Raw genomic sequence first — 20303 nt, forward strand, 5'->3', positions numbered from 1 at the left:
CATTCTACTGGTCGAAGAGACACGTAAGACCTTTCCGCGAGCGTTGTACCACCGCGGTTATGGACATGATTTCTGTTGCATCAAAAGTTTTCTTTTTAAAACTTTGCTGGCCAGCAGACTGTTTTGCAACCTGGAGCCAACTGCGCAAGTAGCACGACCGCGCTAGGCTCCTTCCGGCGTCGACGCAGAGGCACGCCCAACGTGCAAAACCAATTTCCAGACTCAATCACTGACCGGGTTACATCAGATTCCATGGGCGATGTAGCCTGGCCACGCGGTCGTGGAATACGCCGGCCGCACAGAACTTTGGAGCTCCTCGTCCGCAGCTCAGTGGTGCGTGGTGCACGACGAAGCCCAAAATTCTTGGGGTAGTGCGGGCCTACCAGATGATGTCATCACTGTGACAGACGCAGCGATGTATCAAGGATTTAATTGAGAGTATTCGGCAAAATGGGATTTTTCCTGAAAGCGAAGTCCATTTTCTCCATCTATAAAAGAAATCCCCCGGTACATCAGTATATTGTTTCGAAAGTTAATTGGCACCGTGTCTCCAGTAAGTTGAACTGGCTGCTCCTGCTGGACACAATTTGACATAATGACGAAGTCTAACAGTTGAAATTGGTTAGGCACCAAGTAGTACACGTACGTTCTTTAATTACCACCCGCCTTTGCCACCGAGGTTCGAATCCAACGCAGGTTGACAATTAAGTAGCCTGGTCCCTTGTGTTTCCTTCCTAACTACATCATAGTGCCGCTGAACATTTCCTCATGGTCTACTTAGGTTTAATCAAACTTGCTCGATAAGGGCCTGTGTTTGCAGGTCCTTTTTAATTAATATTATATAATTAATATTATATAAACCTAAATAAAGACATGTACTAAAGCCCTTACCCAGTCACCTCATAACCTGCTGTTAACCCCAACGACCAAAACAGAGACCCAAGCCTTAACCATATCTGATGCCAAGACTGAGACCACGCTAAATCTTGTAGCTGAATCACAAAACAAAAACACAAGCGTTGAAGAAATGCACCCCAGGTTTGATTATAATTACCGAACACTTTGTACTTGAGAATCCTTATTTTCATATCAACAGTAATAATGCCCTCTGAACTGGAATATTAACATGTCTGCTGTCACAGGAAACGCTTCACTCGAAAGTCTTGTACATAGAAATCAAATTTTCCAAAGTTATGTGATGCGTTTTCCCACTGACGCTGAACTCCCGGTGATCTTCATAACCCCATTTAATTATATCAGAAATATAACATATTCAACGACTGAAAAGGCCAAGAAAAGTGAAATATCTGTGGCCCTCGTGCTCACGAACTTCGGCAATGGTCTCTGCACAGAAACACGTACAAAGGCGTCGTCCTCCTCACGTGCATGCACAACGTACCGCCATAACGTGGCCATATGCGGCAAGGTATGAGACGGAGAGAACCCCCCTGCTTTGTGTTGGTCATTATCTCGCAGGAATTTGGGGAATTCCTTTCAGACATCTTGGGGGGGATGTGTTAAGTAACAATAGCCTGGAATGTGTATAGGGATTGGACATGTTGGGGGGGGTACCCCTCCGTCTCATTTCTTGCTGGGTATAAACGTGGCATGAACGTGTTCACTCTAGCCTGACCCCGGATTCACAAATCAGCACTACATCCGCGACTTGGAGACGGGAACTAGACTAAAAACTTTTAAAGATCAGTCGTCGTACCCATGCAGCGTGCATTAAGCCGCCGCGCCCACTGTCGATGCTGTCGCCCACTGTCGGGAGGAATCGATTAAGCGCTGTAGGAATTATACCCTCGAATACTGGGGCCGAGTACTGAGTACTTGACGCTCGAGTACGTGCAAAAAAGAAAAGAGTACGGGCCAAGTCTAAATATATTTCGAGTACTGATAGTCGAGTACGGGCCGTGTACTTGCATGTACTCGAGTTGTACCCAAGTACGAGTATAAGTACTCCAACACTGGTATAAAGAACCAATAAATGTAACTTCAACCCTCAGAGAGGCCAGAGATGCCCCCAACCAAAAAATAAGGTTCTGCATACAAACCCATTGCATCTCTACGTTTCCCCTGTAAAAATGGCCTACAAGTGTACATCTCTCTAAATTTTGAGAAGATGCATTGTAGCCACAACTAAAATCTTTCAGTTTTCAAATTTTTAACTAGAAGAACAATCTTATTACATGTACTATACTGCATATTAATATCTAAAATGGATAGTTTTCCTGAAAAACAAATTTCCTTCAAATCTTTGCCAAAACTGGACAAAATCAAAAATTCAATATGAGTTAATCAGCCCACAGGTACCTTTTAACTTCAAACATTTCATGATAAAATATTTTACATTTAACAAAGGTTTTTGTGAAAAAATATTCTTTTGTCTTTTGGTTCTTGGAAATTTACGCAATATGATAAAGGATAGAAATATTCTTGTGGAACTGCACCAAGAACTTCTGAGCTGGTCCTGTATAATGCAGGAGAGATTACTGAATTGCTTAAGACAGAGTGCAAGTAAAATTCTATTAAATGGGTGTGAAAGTAAGAGCATTTAATGTCCAATCATCAACCGGACAATTTATGCAAATTCATGAAGACTAATCTAGTGCAACCAATTAGATAACATTAACAGTTGTCCTACCCTCAAGTTGTAGGCACCATCCAGGTATTCAAACCTTAACACTCAATACACATCTGATGTAGCATGTACAGATTGTTTGTAACGTGTCGGCTTGAATAAATGATAAAGTCATCAGTCGTCAGCAACCAAAACATTCACCTCAGGAGTCGTAAGCTTTGATCAAGAATCAATATTTGCCTCTACAGCCAACTTTTCATGGAGTCTAGGTCGATGTTACCTCCGCACAAGATGATCCCCACATTCTTAACGTCTGGGAACGCGGCTTTGAATTTGTCTGACATCACGGCAGCCACGCCCACCCCTGCTGAGGGCTCAATACACAGCTTCATACACTGCCACACCAGCTTAGTACTTTCCTGCAGGGGTTACAAACAACACAATGTTCATTATCAATGGTTTGTAAACTGCCAGTGTAACTCTGCAAAAATAAATGTATACTTTCTCTCTTTTCTGAAACTCAATTCAGGGACCCTGGGACAGTTTGAGAGTGAATTCTGTGAGTCCAGTACGCCTCATGATTTAACCTCATTGTCATTTCATTACTAATGGAGAACAAAGCAGGTCATTAAAATTGAGCACGGGCTGAAGTTCGATAGCCTGAAGAAACAGACGAGCAGATCAGGACAAAAGTTCAGTTCAGTGACAGGGCACTTTGGAATGAAAAATCTGACAAAATCTCGCAGTGAGTACTCGCCAGTCAGGATGGAATTCAAACCTGGGTCGTGTAAGACGACAGTAATCTCAGTACCCTCATGCCAACCTGAAAAAGCATTGGATATAAAAATGTCACCTTAATTTCATCCTCCGTCACAGTGATGACGTCATCAACCAGGTCTCGCACGATTGGCCAGGCTACATCGCCCACCGAACCTCTCAAGCCGTCAGCGATCGTGTCTGGATAGTGATCAAGTCGGATGTGTCTCTTGGCCTTCATGGACTGGTAAAGGTCATCTGCCAACTCCGGCTCAGCTGCGATCACTTTGATCTCCGGCTGCAATGTCTGTCAAAGAAGTTAATCAAATTCAAGAAACAGACTGATGATGTGGTTTTTTTCTGACAAGATTGTCTCTGTCACAAGAGGGAGTGGCACCTTGTCCCCCTGCCCCATGCCGGATGGGACAGCCAGTGTTCCTGAAGTCACATGGGAGCAACTATGACGGTGGGAGGTTTCATCACATTTGTTCAAATTATTATTATAATTATTATTATTTATTTCTGGCAATGACACCAGGGATCCTCAAAAGTGCCCTAAGCACTGTAGCTCACAAGCCTGAAGAAACCTGTAGAGAGGAGACAGTGAGAAGCAGTTACAGTAGAGGTGGGAGGGAAACCCCAGAGGAATATTCTGGGTAAAACCCATGAAATCAGGTAAGGACTGAAAACCCAATCCACATGTGGACCGAGCCAGGAATCGAACCCAAACCCAGAGGTGGAAGGCAAGGAAAGGACCACCACGCCAACCTGACTCACTGACTTTGAAACAATGACCTGTGATTGGTTGGTGGTTGATTTCTGATGACAAGAGTTGTTACCTTATGTTGTAACCAACTCTCTTGTTAGTCCCTGCAAGTCCATCATTCATCCTCACAAGTCATTCAGTATGGCCAAGTTACACTGTTACTCATGATTGGTCTTGAGAAGGACTTGTGAAGGGACTTGTAATGGGATCAGCTACAACAGTGTTGGTTCTCACACCTCTAGAGTATGCCTATGGAATGACATCCATCCTATATTTGGCCCCAGCCTCATCTACAAGACAAGGAAACATGATCACACACCTTCGCTGCTATGAGAATCCCTGAAATCATTCCTCCTCCTGCTACTGGAACAATCACCGCATCCAGCTTCTTATCAACCTTAGAAGGAAAAAGGAAACTGCCATGTGAAGAAAAACTAGACAATTAGACTGGCAACCTAAGCCCAAGTAGTGTCGATGGAAAAAAATGCCTTCTCTTGGGAACTGTGGTAGCTCAATAAGGAGGGATAATGATGTAGTGCCTTCTGGTGCCACAATTGATGGGCATGCATACGTCATGAACACATCTTGCACACGTCAGCATAAATTTCACCCCATGCTAGATTTCCTCTGATAAGTAGTTCACTTCCTGGACTGTGTTCATGTTGTACGGGTATTGTTAGCCTGTGCATAATGGCAGTGTATTATCCAACAGAGTGCAGTCTCGCATACAGAATCTGGATCCCGAACACAGTCCAGACCATTTGCTCAACTTCCTCGGAAATTTGTACTCAGTGGTTCACACATGAATAGCTACCCTCGTTGTGACAATGGTCCCACTGAACAGTCCCACTGTTGGATCTAGCTTGTGGTGGCCGGTCACCACAGACTCCCATGCCATTTGGCCTTGGTTGGTACAGGTTGCAGGCCATTTGGCAACCTGGATCTTATTGCAGTGGCCAGGCAAGACAATCTGACAAATATTGCAGCCTGAAATGTTCAGCAGGGTTTCTATCCAAAATACCCTGAAGAAGCAGGGCTAATGTCCGAAGCACTGTTGATATATCAATATTATCAATATGGGTTTGATGTCGATATCACCGATGTTAGTTATTTGGTAATATCGATACATCAAGAAAATCAAAACTTTGAAAACATTGATATTAAAAAATGTATCGAAAATATCGCTCCCGAGGAACAAATTTATTGAGAAATACAAAAGTGCATTGTCACATTACTGTAATGTTGGTTCTCATGCTGAGTGAAAAATGGCCCTGTAGCTTATATTCTGGGCAGCATATACGGCGACATTTGAAGAATAAATTCAGTCACTTATCTTAGTCTCGCACTCAATAATTTGCATACACATTGCCTCGAAAATATCACAAAATTTATCCTCCAAAACAGAGAATTATTTGCTAACCAAACGTACGTAGACTAGCACAACGTGCTGATGATATCGCTATGCACAGCAGGGTATGAATTTATGTGTCCCATCCCATGTAGGCAACATACGCAATGCAAACGTCAGGAAATTTCAACAAAGTGAATCGGATCACACCATTACAGTGTAGGGGTGTACCCTTAAACAATTTGCCAGTAATTCACACCTGTTATAATACTTCAAAAATTAAAATAAATAAAATTTTATATATCAATAATATCGACATAAAAAAGGGATATTTTGTTATTGGCCAAAATATGATAGACAGTGTCTATAATGTCCCCTCTGGCAAATGATAATCAGTCATCTGGGATGAAAAAAAGGTGACTTTCAACCGATTTACAGATGTATCTATGAATACTAATTGATAATTACTTTTTATAATAACACTTTCTCTGGCTGTTTGGTATTTATGGTTCATCCATTGAGGTGATTCAGACAAACTGCTCACTTGTTCAAACATTTCCAAGAACATGGTTCCTTGCCCTGCCATGATGTCATGGTGTTGTGAGGAGGGTGCGTATATAGCCCCTGTCGACTTGACAACCTCATCTTTGGCTGCTATACGACCCTGAAATATGGAGGAAAAATATTCAATCTAAAGAGATAAAAACATACGCACAACATATGGGCCAAATGCAACAACTAGAATACAGGCAGCTCACACAAGACTTCTATTCGTGTTTTGGGCTGTTTTGATGACTGACATGCAAAGCACTTTTTTGACCAGCGACTGCCATCTGCTCCATAAAGAGGCAAGAGATGGCATGCTTCTAAATAGCGATGATGATCCTGTAGTAGGAACGCAGAGCATAAATGTACAAGTTAATGTGCACCTTGGGCAAGATGTTCTGAGCATGTGCAACCAGACTTCAGTCAAAATATAGTTGACTACAGTCGTCACTCAAACTTGACCTTCTTTGCTTCTCAGTCTAGTTTCCTGCCACAGGGAATCACATATAGACATACAACCAACCTGTTTAGTCGGTGTACACAGTATAAGTTCTGCTCCGTACTCTTTTGCGGCATCCTGTTTACACAGTGGGGCAATGCTAGGCATGACCACGTAGGCCTTGAAATTCAGCAGACTTGAAGCAAGAGCCAATGCCTGGGCAAAGTTGCCACTGCTGTGGGTAGTGACGCAGGGAAGGGGCCCGTCCTTTGACCTCTCGGCTAACTTCGACAAGAAGTTCAACGCTCCGCGGAACTTGCAAGAAAAAAGGGGACAATTTTTTTTTTTACTTGGGACTATAAAACTGGTTAAATGTACATAAATGTAATGGCAAATTTAGAGGCAGGGCTTTGGAAAGGGATAGAGATTTCAAAGCAACTCAAGATCCCCAGTGGTACCTTCTGTTTGCACGATAGGTTGGCATTCTATCACCGTACATGTATAATGTTCCGCCTGAAGCACTGAACGCTTAGGTGAGATCATGAGGATATGTTTATGCATGAAAAGTTCACTGCGGATGACTAGAGTTGGATTTGGACTTCATACATGCATTCTGCTCACAAATGAGCACATCTGCGGACTGTTCCCAGATTCATCAGATTCTAGACTTAAGTTTTTTAACCAGACATCTACACAATAAAACAAGACTGGGTACCATTGATAATGACAACAGGGAAAATACAAAATAAAACATTACCAGAAGAATATATGTACACCAAGCCCTGACGAAGGTCCAGTTGGGCCAAAAATTTGGTACCTAGGCACCTCATCTTCTGGTGAGCACTATGTTATTTCATATTTCCCCCATTTACATGTACATGTGATCAGGAAACAAATACAACTTCATTCAAACAACCTGGCCAATGCTGAAGAGAAAGTATCAACTTTACTTTAAACGATCCGGTTCGCTGAAACAGCTCACACTTGAAGAACAGCTTGCAACCGGCCTTAGCATCCATGCGACGCGACGTCATCACTGGGGTCCTGGAGATATAGCTCTTGATGCGCTGCTCGGCTCGCCGAACGTCATCAATGGTCAATTCGTGGTCTGTCAGACCCATGATGGTGCAGATTGACCTCTTCAGTTCAGGGTATAACCTGCATGAACATCGAGGGACAAAGAAGTCTAGATGCCTTTTCAATCTAAATAGTATCAGCCAGGATCTGGTTATGTCCATGACAAGTCCATTGCATGTCTTGTCACAAGAAATGAGTTAGTTGAAGAGCTACTCAAGAACAAGTTGGTGCACTTCATCTGAAGAGCTTGGGACTCCATTTGTGACTGGGTACTTTTAGATGGATTTGCCAACATCAGCAGGGTATTTCAACGTTGATTCACATGACCATTATAAAGGAACCAACTTCCACCATATACTCATAGTAAAATCTTTCCTTTTTTTTTTTTTTTTAGAAAAGCCCAACTTGACGTATCTGGGAGACTTGTCATTATGGAAATTCCAGACCAGTATTAACCATGTTAACACAAACCTTGAACAAAAATAGTTTGGGCCTGTTTCAAGATCTCATTACAAAAACCAATCTAATAGCTCAACACTTGAGTATTCAAAGGCTGAGTTCAGGCAGCTTGTTCTTGATGTTCAAGAACAGCTCAATTTGTTGTTCATAGGTGGGGTGCTCATATGCCAGGAACGGACAACTGTTTATCACTGGAAGTGGCAAGCAAAAAGCTATGTACATTCTTCAAGGCTTATTGTTTGGAACTGGGCTTAATTCTCTTCTATTTAACAAAAACATTTATTTCTGTGTTATGGGAAATTATTAATGTTAAGTTTGCAAAATGTCCAATTGTCGCTGGCTTTGTAGCCATCTCGCTATTTTTCGCGGCTGTTCAAAAATCAAATCCCGCAAGTTTTCCCTGTGTTCCTGGTAAAGCCCTGACGAGGTGCTGTGTGATCCTGTTCCGAGAACATTGCTCTTGGGTCATGTTCCTGCTGTTTGAGCTCAAGAACAAGAAACTCGTGTCAAGAACAGCCTGCATACACTCAACCTTAGAGTACCAAGGTGTGATGTCATTTAGAACTCGTAAATGCTATATTTTACAAACAAATGGAGTACGCGTAGTCCTACAGTACTTAAACAGTTGACAAAAAGGAGGACACGTAGAACGACGTGCATCATAGCTATATAAAAACATCACATTCAGAATGAAGAGACATAACATGGGAAGTTGAAATCTGAACCACAGAAAAATTGATAGAATAAATTACAAATATTTAGGATATGCATATGATGGACTGGCCCCCTATCTGGGGCTAATGATTCATGTGCCATGTCGCACAGATCTACCAAGTCGACCATGTATTAACAACTGTGAACACATGGTAATCATGGTAATTGTGAACTGACATGACTGAGGTAGGAAAACATTGCACTCTTGTGCTGTTTAACATCAAATGGCAGGACTACCCCTACTTGCCCTAGAATTTATGAAGGCCCAACTCTGGAACAGTTAGATCATGTGGCTCGTCTCTTCGCTCTGATCAGATCTGCCCCGTTCATTGTTGGCATGCGATGGTGCCAGGGCACCTCACCTGTCATGCCTGTACATCTCTACACGACAATTGACATCAATCATCGAGTAGGCCCCTATGCTAATCGTAGGTCAGCTAGCTGGACACAGGTCAACTCGTACCATATGACAACTCTGACGTACCATCAACTCAACATAACTGTACATGTACCAACGTACCTTTAGGCTTTACCGAGTCGCACCTTTGACAACTCGTACACATGTACCTCCAGTAAAGACAACCTTCACAGAAATCAGAGCTAATTGCTCATAGCATATTATTGTTGTAATTAACTTGAAGAATAATTTGATTTTTTAATCATGTGTTCGTTACCTAATTTGCCGTTTTGGCTACTGCGTCGACGTCGTGCATCATGTGCGCGCGCGGTCAGCCAACTGGCACTGTGCAGAAAATCATGCTGCATGCTGGGGCTCGAGATCTCTCTGGGAGATTTATGAAGATTTTCCCTTGATACATGTATGTTTGTCAAATCTGATCTTAAACATGCTGAAAAGGAAGAGCAAGAGAGTTACAACCAAATCGCAAACATGAAGGTACGAGTGGTCTAAACTTGAGGTACAAGTTGCCCATGGTACGAGTCATCTGAAGTAGGCCTACGAGTCAGCCAACGTACGAGTAGCCCAAGCTACGAATTACAGACAGCTGTGCCTGGGCGATCGGATAAAGCTCGATATATCGGCGCGCAGGAAATCTTGTGGAAACATGCTCGCTTCAAGTACGACCAAAACAACCTAAATTAAACTGATGAACACAGAAAATACACACATAGACAAGATACTAAGAATTAACGTGAAGAAATCTTGCAACATTGATGTTTTTTCAATGCGTGATCACGTACCGGTTGCCGCGGCATGAATAGACTGGTTATCACACTCCATAACGCATTCTCTAACGTGTGCGGCGCGGCGGGAACCAGCGCTTTGGGCACGTGTTTTTACCACAGCGACAACAAAAAACACGAAACAAAGTGAATTTCTAACTTGCAAATAAAACTCGCTGAAAAAATTGGGTGCGGTCAGGAAATCGGAAGTATTGTTTTAACCTATGCAGGTTGGATTCTCTGATCGTTATTTGGGTACTCAAACGTCGATATTTTTACTCGTTACATCTAGGCCTATGCCTCAGTTATACTGAAAGAATAATAATCGATGGGGGAATGGATGATGGGGGCGAAGTGACCGACACCCTTTGTAAATGTCAGTTGAAACTTGTCCAGAAAAAGAAAAAATTTAATAAGGAAGGCTACCATCCCCCCAAAAAATTAGAGAAGAAAACCAGAAATATTTCGAAAAGGAGACCTAACAAGTTTCATTAATTACACCCCCAAAAATACTAACCAAAGCCATCATTCCCCTACAAAATGAAAAAAGTCCAACAATGTTTTCCAAGAGCCCTAAGAATAAATTGAAGTCTACAACGACAGTTGGCAGCTCATCAGTGCTGGCATCCAAGAGATGATCGGGGGAGATGCCCCCCTGAGCCATTTTTTAAGGTGTTAATGTTCTTGACAAATCAGAAAGGCGATATTCGTCACCCCCAAAGCGTATAAAGAGCCCTCAAATGTAGCTTCAATCCTCAGAAAGGTCATAAATGATGACATACCATGCAGCCCCCTCCCCATGAAATGATTCTAGGTCTGCCCTGACACGTTCTGCAAATGGTTTACCCTCGAACTTGAAGATTTGAATATCAGAGCATAGCGCTAGGAACACATAGAGGCTGACCCATACAAATGATTGGAAAGAAATGATTGGAAACTTCGCTTGAGAGATCTACCCAGTGGTGAGGGTGCTTCTCTGGTGTCATCCCTAGAGCTGTGTCTTGGGAAAATTGCGACATGAGTGTCTCAATTGTTGGAACCAAAATGGTGAGTTGTGCGTCAGTGAACATGAACAATCAGTACACAATAGCTGCATGCAGCAGCCACTTTGGTTCCAAAGTCTGAAGTTAGCGCTACTCTCTCTCAACAGTCCAACACAGATAAGAGGCGCACTGTTAATACAAGGTCATATTTACAAAAACAATTTTAGGCCTCAATTCTTTCTTTTTCCATTACTGATAATACAAGGTATCTATTATAACAAAGTAATCTGCGAAGTCCCAGAAACCGTGTGATAATAGTGTTTCACTGTACACAGCTCTGGCCACCCCTAATTCTTGGGAACAAATTCACAGACCTCTTGCACACCTGATTTCTGTTAACTTGCACAACAAAAAACGCGTACATATGACACTTGAAAACCAAAGTTATTATACACAAGAATTTATTTCGGACATATTTGACTTTTCTTCTATTAAATTCAATATTAGTAATTCGAATTAGTGTTACATCCGCCATAGATGAATGGCATATTTTCCAGTCCTTGCGTGCATAACATTCCTATTGCTTTAGCATTGTGACACGTTCTCTTATAAACCTGGGTGTGTCGACGTCGCAGCAGAGCTTTACTTTCCACGAGGGGCGTATCATCTGCTGCCGCTCTCCAGCTTTCTACCGATCGTCAGCGGCTCGCATGGCCCACGCCCAAGGGGCCATGATCCGGTCATGCCAAGCCAAGATCAAGTCGCTTCAAGCCTGAGCTCCGGCTTTCATTCCTGTGAAGCCCGCTCATCACCGTCCATCAAGACCATGACGGTCAGCCTGGATGACCACCATTTCCCGCTTGGGACCCAATACCGACCACGGTGACTGTACCAGGCTCCCATCGCAACGCGACGCCCCTCCACACATTTCAGTTAGACACCGGTATCCCTTTTATTATTCCATGCATTTATGATTGTATAATTTGTCCTTTGTAAATAGAATACTTTTGTTGGTTTTTCGAAAGATCAGTTTAATTTTGATTAAGTTAACCTTTGTCTCCGCTGTCCTTCCTTTGTGAGTTCTGTTTTTTAACAATTGGTCAATTAAGTACCTTTTCAAGAATGTGATTCGTTGACACAATCACTTATGTAAAATAAATACGTAAGCATAGCTGACGAGCGAGTACCATCGGCAAGGAGTAAAGGACACTGTATGCGTTTTAACAGCTGCAGTATATGTTGATTGTAGAGCCTTGCAACTGAACATAGCACCAAACACTCTCCTGGGAGTTTTCTCTAAAAATAATCTAGATGCAATCCATCTGCTGCTGGGACACTGTATGGATTTTAACAGCTGCAGTATATGTTGATGGTAGCGCCTTGCCACTGAACATAGCACCAAACACTCTCCTGGGAGTTTGCTCTAAAACTAATTTGGATGCAAAACATCTGCTGCTGTTCTGTGCAGTAACAGTACATGTACATGGCAATGCGTGATCGCTCCTGTTTACCTGCTTAAGTTGTGTGGTGCACTCAACCCCGCTCACTTGATGAATATTAAATACAGGCTATAAGTTTTCATTTGAATGCATACAAACCCATAGCATCTCTAGGTATCCCCTGTAAAAATGGCCTACAAGTGTACATCTCTCTAAATGGTGAGAAGACATACTGTAGCCACAACTAAAATCTTTCGGTTTTAACTATAAAAATAATCTTATACTATACTGCATAGATATCTAAAATAGGTAGTTTTCCTGATAAACAAATTAAACAAATTGGACCAAATTAAAAATTCAGTATGAGTTAATCAGCCCACAGACTACAAACATTGCATGATAAAATATTTTAAATTAAACAAAGATTTTTGTGAAAGATTCTTCTTTGGGTTCTTAGGAAATTTATGCAATATGATAAAGGATAAAAGTATTCTTGTGTAACTGCAGCAAGAACTTCTGAGCTAGTCCTGTATAATGCAGGAGAGATTACTGAATTGCTTAAGACAGGGTGCAAATAAAATTCTATCAAATGGGTGTGAAAGTAAGAGTATTTAATGTCCAATCATTAACCGGACTTCAATTTATGCAAATTCATGAAGACCAATCTAGTGCAACCAATTAGATAACAGTTGTCCTACCCTCAAGTTGTAGGCACCATCCAGGTATTCAAACCTTAACACTCAATACACATCTGATGTAGCATGTACATATTGTTTGTAACGTGTCGGTTTGAATAAATGATAAAGTCATCAGTCGTCAGCAACCAAAACATTCACCTCAGGAGCCGTAAGCTTTGATCAAGAATCAATATTTGCCTCTACAGCCAACTTTTCATGGAGTCTAGGTCGATGTTACCTCCACACAAGATGATCCCCACATTCTTAATGTCTGGGAACGCGGCTTTGAATTTGTCTGACATCACGGCAGCCACGCCCACCCCCGCTGAGGGCTCAATACACAGCTTCATACACTGCCACACCAGCTTAGTACTTTCCTGCAGGGGTTACAAACAACACAATGTTCATTAGGCCCCCCTAAAAATAGTCTGTCTCTGGTCAGCGTGTGTTTTTTTCCATTTTTTCTCAAAAGTCCGAAGGGCAATTTGTTCAAGGAACGTGACTTATTCATGGGTAGCTTGTACCCGGTGGCAGTTCTGTTACGACTGCGTAATATTGATGTCGAACACAAACAGTAGACGATGGGTAGGTTACAAAGTTGCAGCCAGCTGATCAACAATGATGGCGGCATGACATGCGACCTGCTACTACCAGCCTTTGCTCTTTGATTAAATATGCCACTCATTTCCGTGTCTGTTGACAGTCTCAAAAGCCACCCTCTCCCTCGAAAAAAACTTTGGTCTGACCAGAGACCGAGTTCGTTTTTTTTTTTGTTGCCCTATTAATGGTTGTAAACTGCCAATGTAACTCTGAAATAAAACACAGATTATTTTCTCCCCTTTTTTTTAAAACTCAATTCAGGGACCCTGCGGCAGTTTGAGAGTGAATTCTGTGAGTCCAGTACACCTCATTATTTGACACCTATAAACCAGACGAAAGTCTGTACTCTTCCTTTAATGGTCTTCACTATTTCAAATCTTAACTCGGTCTTCTTTACATGATTTCAGCTCGTCCTTTCATTACTAATGGAGAACTTAGCGGGTCATTAGAATTGAGTACAGGCGGAAGTTCCACAGCCTGTGAAAAGATATGAGCAGAAGAGGACAAAACTGTTCAGTGACAGGGCACTTTGGAATAAAAAAATCTGATAACACCTCACAGTGAGTACTTGTCGGTCAGGATGGAATTCAAACCTGGGTCGTGTAAGACGACAGTAATCTCAGTACCCTCGTGCCAACCTGAAAAAGCATTGGATATAAAAAGGTCTGTTATATGTCACCTTAATTTCATCCTCCGTCACAGTGATGACGTCATCAACCAGGTCTCGCACGATTGGCCAGGCTACATCGCCCACCGAAACTCTCAAGCCGTCAGCGATCGTGTCTGGATAGTGATCAAGTCGGATGTGTCTCTTGGCCTTCATGGACTGGTAAAGGTCATCTGCCAACTCCGGCTCAGCTGCGATCACTTTGATCTCCGGCTGCAATGTCTGTCAAAGAAGTTAATCAAATTCAAGAAACTGACTCGTGATGTGGTTTTTTCTGACAAGATTGTCTCTGTTACAAGGGGGAGTGGCACCTTGTCCCCCTGCCCCACGCCGGATGGGACAGCCAGTGTTCCTGAAGTCACATGGGAGCAACTATGACGGTGGGAGGTTTCATCACATTTGTTCAAATTATTATTATAATTATTTATTTCTGGCAATGACACCAGGGATCCTCAAAAGTGCCCTAAGCACTGTAGCTCATAAGCCTGAAGAAACCTGTAGAGAGGAGACAATGAGAAGCAGTTACAGTAGAGGTGGGAGGAAAACCCCAGAGGAATATTCTGGGCCGGTAAAACCCACGAAATCAGGTAGGGACTGAAAACCTGATCCACATGTGGACCGAACTCAGAATCGAACCCAAACCCAGAGGTGGAAGGCGAGGAAAGGACCACCACGCCAACCTGACTCACTGACTTTGAAACAATGACCTGTGATTGGTTGGTGGTTGATTTCTGATGACAAGAGTTGTTACCTTATGTTGTAACCAACTCTCTTGTTAGTCCCTGCAAGTCCATCATTCATCCTCACAAGTCATTCAGTATGGCCAAGTTACACTGTTACTCATGATTGGTCTTGAGAAGGACTTGTGAAGGGACTTGTAATGGGATCAGCTACAACAGTGTTGGTTCTCACACCTCTAGAGTATGCCTATGGAATGACATCCATCCTATATTTGGCCCCAGCCTCATCTACAAGACAAGGAAACATGATCACACACCTTCGCTGCTATGAGAATCCCTGAAATCATTCCTCCTCCTGCTACTGGAACAATCACCGCATCCAGCTTCTTATCAACCTTAGAAGGAAAAAAGGAGACTGCCATGTGAAGAAAAACTAGACAACAGAAAGGTAGACTGACAACACTTACAATCCATGAGACAATTAGACTGGCAACCTAAGCCCAAGTAGTGTCGATGGAAAAAAATGCTTTCTCTTGGGAACTGTGATAGCCCCAATAAGGAGGGACAATGATGTAGTGCCTTCTGGTGCCACAATTGATGGACATGCATACGTCATGAACACATCTTGCACATGTCAGCATAAATTTCACCCCATGCTAGATTTCCTCTGATAAGTAGTTCACTTCCTGGACTGTGTTCGTGTTGTACGGGTATTGTTAGCCTGTGCATAATGGCAGTGTATTATCCAACAGAGTGCAGTCTCGCATACAGAATCTGGATCCCGAACACAGTCCAGACCATTTGCTCGACTTCCTCGGAAATTTGTACTCAGTGGTTCACACATGAATAGCTACCCTCGTTGTGACAATGGTCCCACTGAACAGTCCCACTGTTGGATCTTGTGGTGGCCGGCAACCACAGACTCACAAGCCATTTGGCCTCGGTTGATCCAGGTTGCCAGGCCATTTGGCAACCTGGGTCTTGTTGCAGTGGGCAGGCAAAACAATCTGACAATTATTGCTGCGTGATATGTTCAGCAGGGTTTCTAACCAAAATACCCTGGAGAGGCAGGGCTTATGTCCGAAGCACTGTTGATATATCAATATTATCAATATGGGTTTGATGTCGATATCACCGATGTTAGTTATTTGGTAATATCGATACATCAAGAAAATCGAAACTTTGAAAACATTGATATTGAAAAATGTATCGAAAATATCGCTCCCGAGGAACAAATTTATTGAGAAATACAAAAGTGCATTGTCACATTACTGTAATGTTGGTTCTCATGCTGAGTGAAAAATGGCCCTGTAGCTTATATTCTGGGCAGCATATACGGCGACATTTGAAGGATAAATTCAGTCACTTATCTTAGTCTCGCACTCAATAATTTGCATACACATTGCCTCGAAAATATCACAAAATTTATCCTCCAAAACAGAGAATTATTTGCTAACCAAACGTACGTAGACTAGCACAACGTGCTGATGATATCGCTATGCACAGCAGGGTATGAATTTATGTGTCCCATCCCGTGTAGGCAACATACACAATGCAAACGTCAGGAAATTTCAACAAAGTGAATCGGATCACACCATTACAGTGTAGGGGTGTACCCTTAAACAATTTGCCAGTAATTCACACCTGTTATAATACTTCAAAAATTAAAATAAATAAAATTTTATATATCAATAATATCGACATAAAAAAGGGATATTTTGTTATTGGCCAAAATATGATAGACAGTGTCTATAATGTCCCCTCTGGCAAATGATAATCAGTCATCTGGGATGAGAAAGATGACTTTCAACCGATTTACAGATGTATCTATGAATACTAATTGATAATTACTTTTTATAACAACACTTTCTCTGGTTGTTTGGTATTTATGGTTCATCCATTGAGGTGATTAAGACGAACTGCTCACTTGTTCAAACATCTCCAAGAACATGGTTCCTTGCCCTGCCATGATGTCATGGTGTTGTGAGGAAGGTGCGTATATAGCCCCTGTCGACTTGACAACCTCATCTTTGGCTGCTATACGACCCTGAAATATGGAGGAAAAAAATCAATTTTAAGAAATAAAATATACACAACAGATGGGCCAAATGCAACAACTAAAATAGATGCAGCTCACACAAGACTTCTATTCATGTTTTGGGCTGTTTTGATGACTGACATGCAATGCACTCAACCATCTGCTCCATAGAGAGTTAAGAGATGGCATGCTTCTAACATGATGATCCTGTAGTAGGAACTCATGTGCACCTTGGGCAAGATGCACTGAGCATGTGCAACCAGACTTCGGTCAAACTATGGTTAACTACAGTTGTCGTTCAAACCTGATCTTTTTTGGTTCTCAGTCTCGTTCCCTGCCACAGGGAACCACATATAAACACATACAACCAACCTGTTCAGTCGGTGTACACAGTATAAGTTCTGCTCCGTACTCTTTCACGGCATCCTGTTTACACAGTGGGGCAATGCTGGGCATGACCACGTAGGCCTTGAAATTCAGCAGACTTGAAGCAAGAGCCAATGCCTGGGCAAAGTTTCCACTGCTGTGGGTAGTGACGCAGGGAAGGGACCCGTCCTTTGACTTCTCAGCGAGTTTTGATAAGAAGTTCAACGCTCCGCGGAACTTGCAAGAATAAAGGGGACAAGGTTGTGTTTTTTTACTTAGAATTATAAAACTGGTAAAATGTACATAATGCAATGGCAAATTTAGAGGCAGGGCTTTGGAAAGGGACAGAGATTTCGAAGCAACTCAAGATCCCCAGTGGTACCTTCTGTTTGCACGATAGGTTGGCATTCTATCACCGTACATGTATAATGTTCCGCCTGAAGCACTGAACGCTTAGGTGAGATCATGAGGATAAATTTATGCATGAAAAATTCACTGCGGATCACTAGAGTTGGATTTGGACTTCATACATGCATTCTGCTCACAAATGAGCACATCTGCAGACTGTTCCCAGATTCATCAGATTCTAGACTTAAGTTTTTTAACCAGACATCTACATGATAAAACAAGACTGGGTACCATTGATAATAACAACAGGGAAAATACAAAATAAAACATTACCAGAAGAATATATGTACACCAAGCCCTGACAAAGGTCCAGTTGGGCCAAAAATTCGGTACCTAGGCACCTCATCTTCTGGTGAGCACTATGTTATTTCATATTTCCCCCATTTACATGTACATGTGATCAGGAAACAAATACAACTTCATTTAAACAACCTGGCCAATGCTGAAGAGAAAGTATCAACTTTACTTTAAACGATCCGGTTCGCTGAAACAGCTCACACTTGAAGAACAGCTTGCAACCGGCCTTAGCATCCATGCGACGCGACGTCATCACTGGGGTCCTGGAGATATAGCTCTTGATGCGCTGCTCGGCTCGCCGAACGTCATCAATGGTCAATTCCTGGTCTGTCAGACCCATGATGCAGCAGATTGACTCTTCAGTTCAGGATATAACCTGCATGAACATCAAGGGACAAAGAAGTCTAGATGCCTTCTTAATCTAAATAGTATCAGCCAGGATCTGGTTATGTCCATGACAAGTCCATTGCATGTCTTGTCACAAGAAATGAGTTAGTTGAAGAGCTACTCAAGAACAAGTTGGTGCACTTCATCTGAAGAGCTTAGGACTCCATTTGTGACTGGGTACTTTAAGATGGATTTGCCAACATCACTATGGTATTTGAACATTGATTCGCTGAACCATTATAAGGAACTAACTTCCACCATATACTCATAGTAAAATCTTTCCTTTAAAAAAAAAAAGCCCAACTTGACATATCTGGGAGTCTTGTCACTATGGAAATTCCAGACCAGTATCAACCATGTTAACACAAACCTTTAACAAACATAGTTTGGGCCTGTGTCAAGATCTTATCACAAAAAGCAATGTAATTGCTCAACACTTGGGTATTCAAAGGCTGAGTTCAGGCAGCTTGTTCTTGATGTTCAAGAACAGCTCAATTTGTTGTTCATAGGAGGGGTGCTCGTATGCCAGGAACGGACAACTGTTTATCACTGGAAGTGGCAAGCAAAAAGCTATGTGGGGCATCCATGGACATTCTTCAAGGCTTATTGTTTGGAACTGGGCTGAATTCTCTTCTATTTAACAAAAACATTTATTTCTGTGTTATGGGAAATTATTAATGTTAAGTTTGCAAAACGTCCCATTGTCGCTGGCTTTGTGAGCCATTTCGCTATTTTTCGCGGCTGTTCAAAAATCAAATCTCAAGCATTTTCCCTGTGTTCCTGGTAAAGCCCTGACGAGGTGCTGTGTGATCCTGTTCCGAGAACATTGCTCTTGGGTCATGTTCCTGCTGTTTGAGCTCAAGAACAAGAAACTCGTGTCAAGAACAGCCTGCATACACTCAACCTTAGAGTATCAAGGTGTGATGTCATTTAGAACTCGTAAATGCTGTACAAACAAATGGAGTACGCATAGTCCTACAGTACTTGAACAGTTGACCGTAAGGAGGACGCGTAGAACGATGTGCATCATATGCATATTCCTATATAAAAAAATCACAATGAAAAGACATGACACGGGAAGTTGAAATTTAAACCACAGAAAAATGTCCCCTCCATGTTAAGCAAAAGGAATTGATGGATTGAGGATTTTCCCTTTTGAGTTTTTATAAATGGAGTAAGATAATAACCACAGTGTGCACAAAGAGTGTAAATGGATGTCCCCCCACGATAGAGGAGAGATTTCCGCCCATGATTGGCAGCACTCCCCCACATGCCCTAGAAGTGGAGGCCTAACAGTAACACTATAAGTTACAACTGTACGTGGCTCGTCTCTTCGTTCAGATCAGATCTGCCCCGTTCACTGTTGGCATGCCATGGCGTCAACACACCTCATCTGGATCGGATCATCGCAAGCATCGAGTGGGCCCCTTCAGTCGCTTGGTCGGCTGGCCTACACACGCTTACGACTAACATGACATCGCAACGTGAACAAATTGCTTCATTATTATTTTTTTGTTATTTAAATTTAGGTGGTGCTGTCTTACTGTTGTCACGATGTTTCGTCTCCAGATTGTTCTCAAACGTGGTCCCGAACCTAAAAGTGGAAAAAATGGCGAAATTTCTAGTAATCTCTTACTAACGTTAGTTATATAGGCCTATTACAGTAACTATCTCTCCACAGACTCTGGCTGGCCAGCTAGCTTCAGCTAGCTGAGCTGCAGGTGGCGCTATACCACCTATTGTACGTACCACAGGGTGCAGACCAGTAAATCAGTTGCCATAGACGACAGTGATAAAGATCCCCACTTCAGAAAATCAGGAAAAATACTCATAAGTTTCACAGGTGTTCAAGACACATATCAAATTAAAGCTCACTTCCTAATCTTCCAT

At 42.3% G+C, this 20303-nt stretch overlaps 2 protein-coding genes across 12 annotated transcripts; both read right to left on the reverse strand.

Moving 5' to 3' along the window:
* Positions 1 to 622: 622 nt before the first annotated feature.
* LOC147798216 (serine racemase-like) lies at positions 623 to 20087 on the reverse strand. 9 transcript variants are annotated; one of them, XM_087141720.1, is made up of 7 exons: positions 19958 to 20087; positions 7390 to 7597; positions 6524 to 6754; positions 5999 to 6118; positions 4426 to 4503; positions 3438 to 3647; positions 623 to 3003 (listed from the first exon to the last, which is right to left on the reverse strand). In XM_087141720.1, the coding sequence occupies exons 2-7, from the start codon at positions 7558 to 7560 to the stop codon at positions 2827 to 2829; spliced, it is 987 nt and encodes a 328-aa protein (XP_086997846.1). In that variant the 5' UTR covers positions 7561 to 7597; positions 19958 to 20087; the 3' UTR covers positions 623 to 2826. The 9 variants fall into 9 exon arrangements, with proteins under 9 accessions (XP_086997846.1, XP_086997847.1, XP_086997853.1 ...); XM_087141721.1 differs by having other exon boundaries at positions 7390 to 7625; positions 19958 to 20084; XM_087141727.1 differs by having other exon boundaries at positions 20054 to 20076.
* Positions 11299 to 20100, reverse strand: LOC110984861 (serine racemase-like). 3 transcript variants are annotated; one of them, XM_087141730.1, is made up of 7 exons: positions 20054 to 20100; positions 18196 to 18402; positions 17328 to 17558; positions 16845 to 16964; positions 15235 to 15312; positions 14250 to 14459; positions 11299 to 13347 (listed from the first exon to the last, which is right to left on the reverse strand). In XM_087141730.1, the coding sequence occupies exons 2-7, from the start codon at positions 18364 to 18366 to the stop codon at positions 13171 to 13173; spliced, it is 987 nt and encodes a 328-aa protein (XP_086997856.1). In that variant the 5' UTR covers positions 18367 to 18402; positions 20054 to 20100; the 3' UTR covers positions 11299 to 13170. The 3 variants fall into 3 exon arrangements, with proteins under 3 accessions (XP_086997856.1, XP_086997854.1, XP_086997857.1); XM_087141728.1 differs by having other exon boundaries at positions 19958 to 20093; XM_087141731.1 differs by lacking the exon at positions 20054 to 20100 and adding an exon at positions 19802 to 19822.
* Positions 20101 to 20303: the final 203 nt, after the last annotated feature.

Source organism: Acanthaster planci, linkage group LG09 (genome assembly GCF_054643075.1).
Source record: "Acanthaster planci isolate LZ-2023a linkage group LG09, COTS_SCS, whole genome shotgun sequence".
NCBI classification, from domain to species: domain Eukaryota; kingdom Metazoa; phylum Echinodermata; class Asteroidea; order Valvatida; family Acanthasteridae; genus Acanthaster; species Acanthaster planci.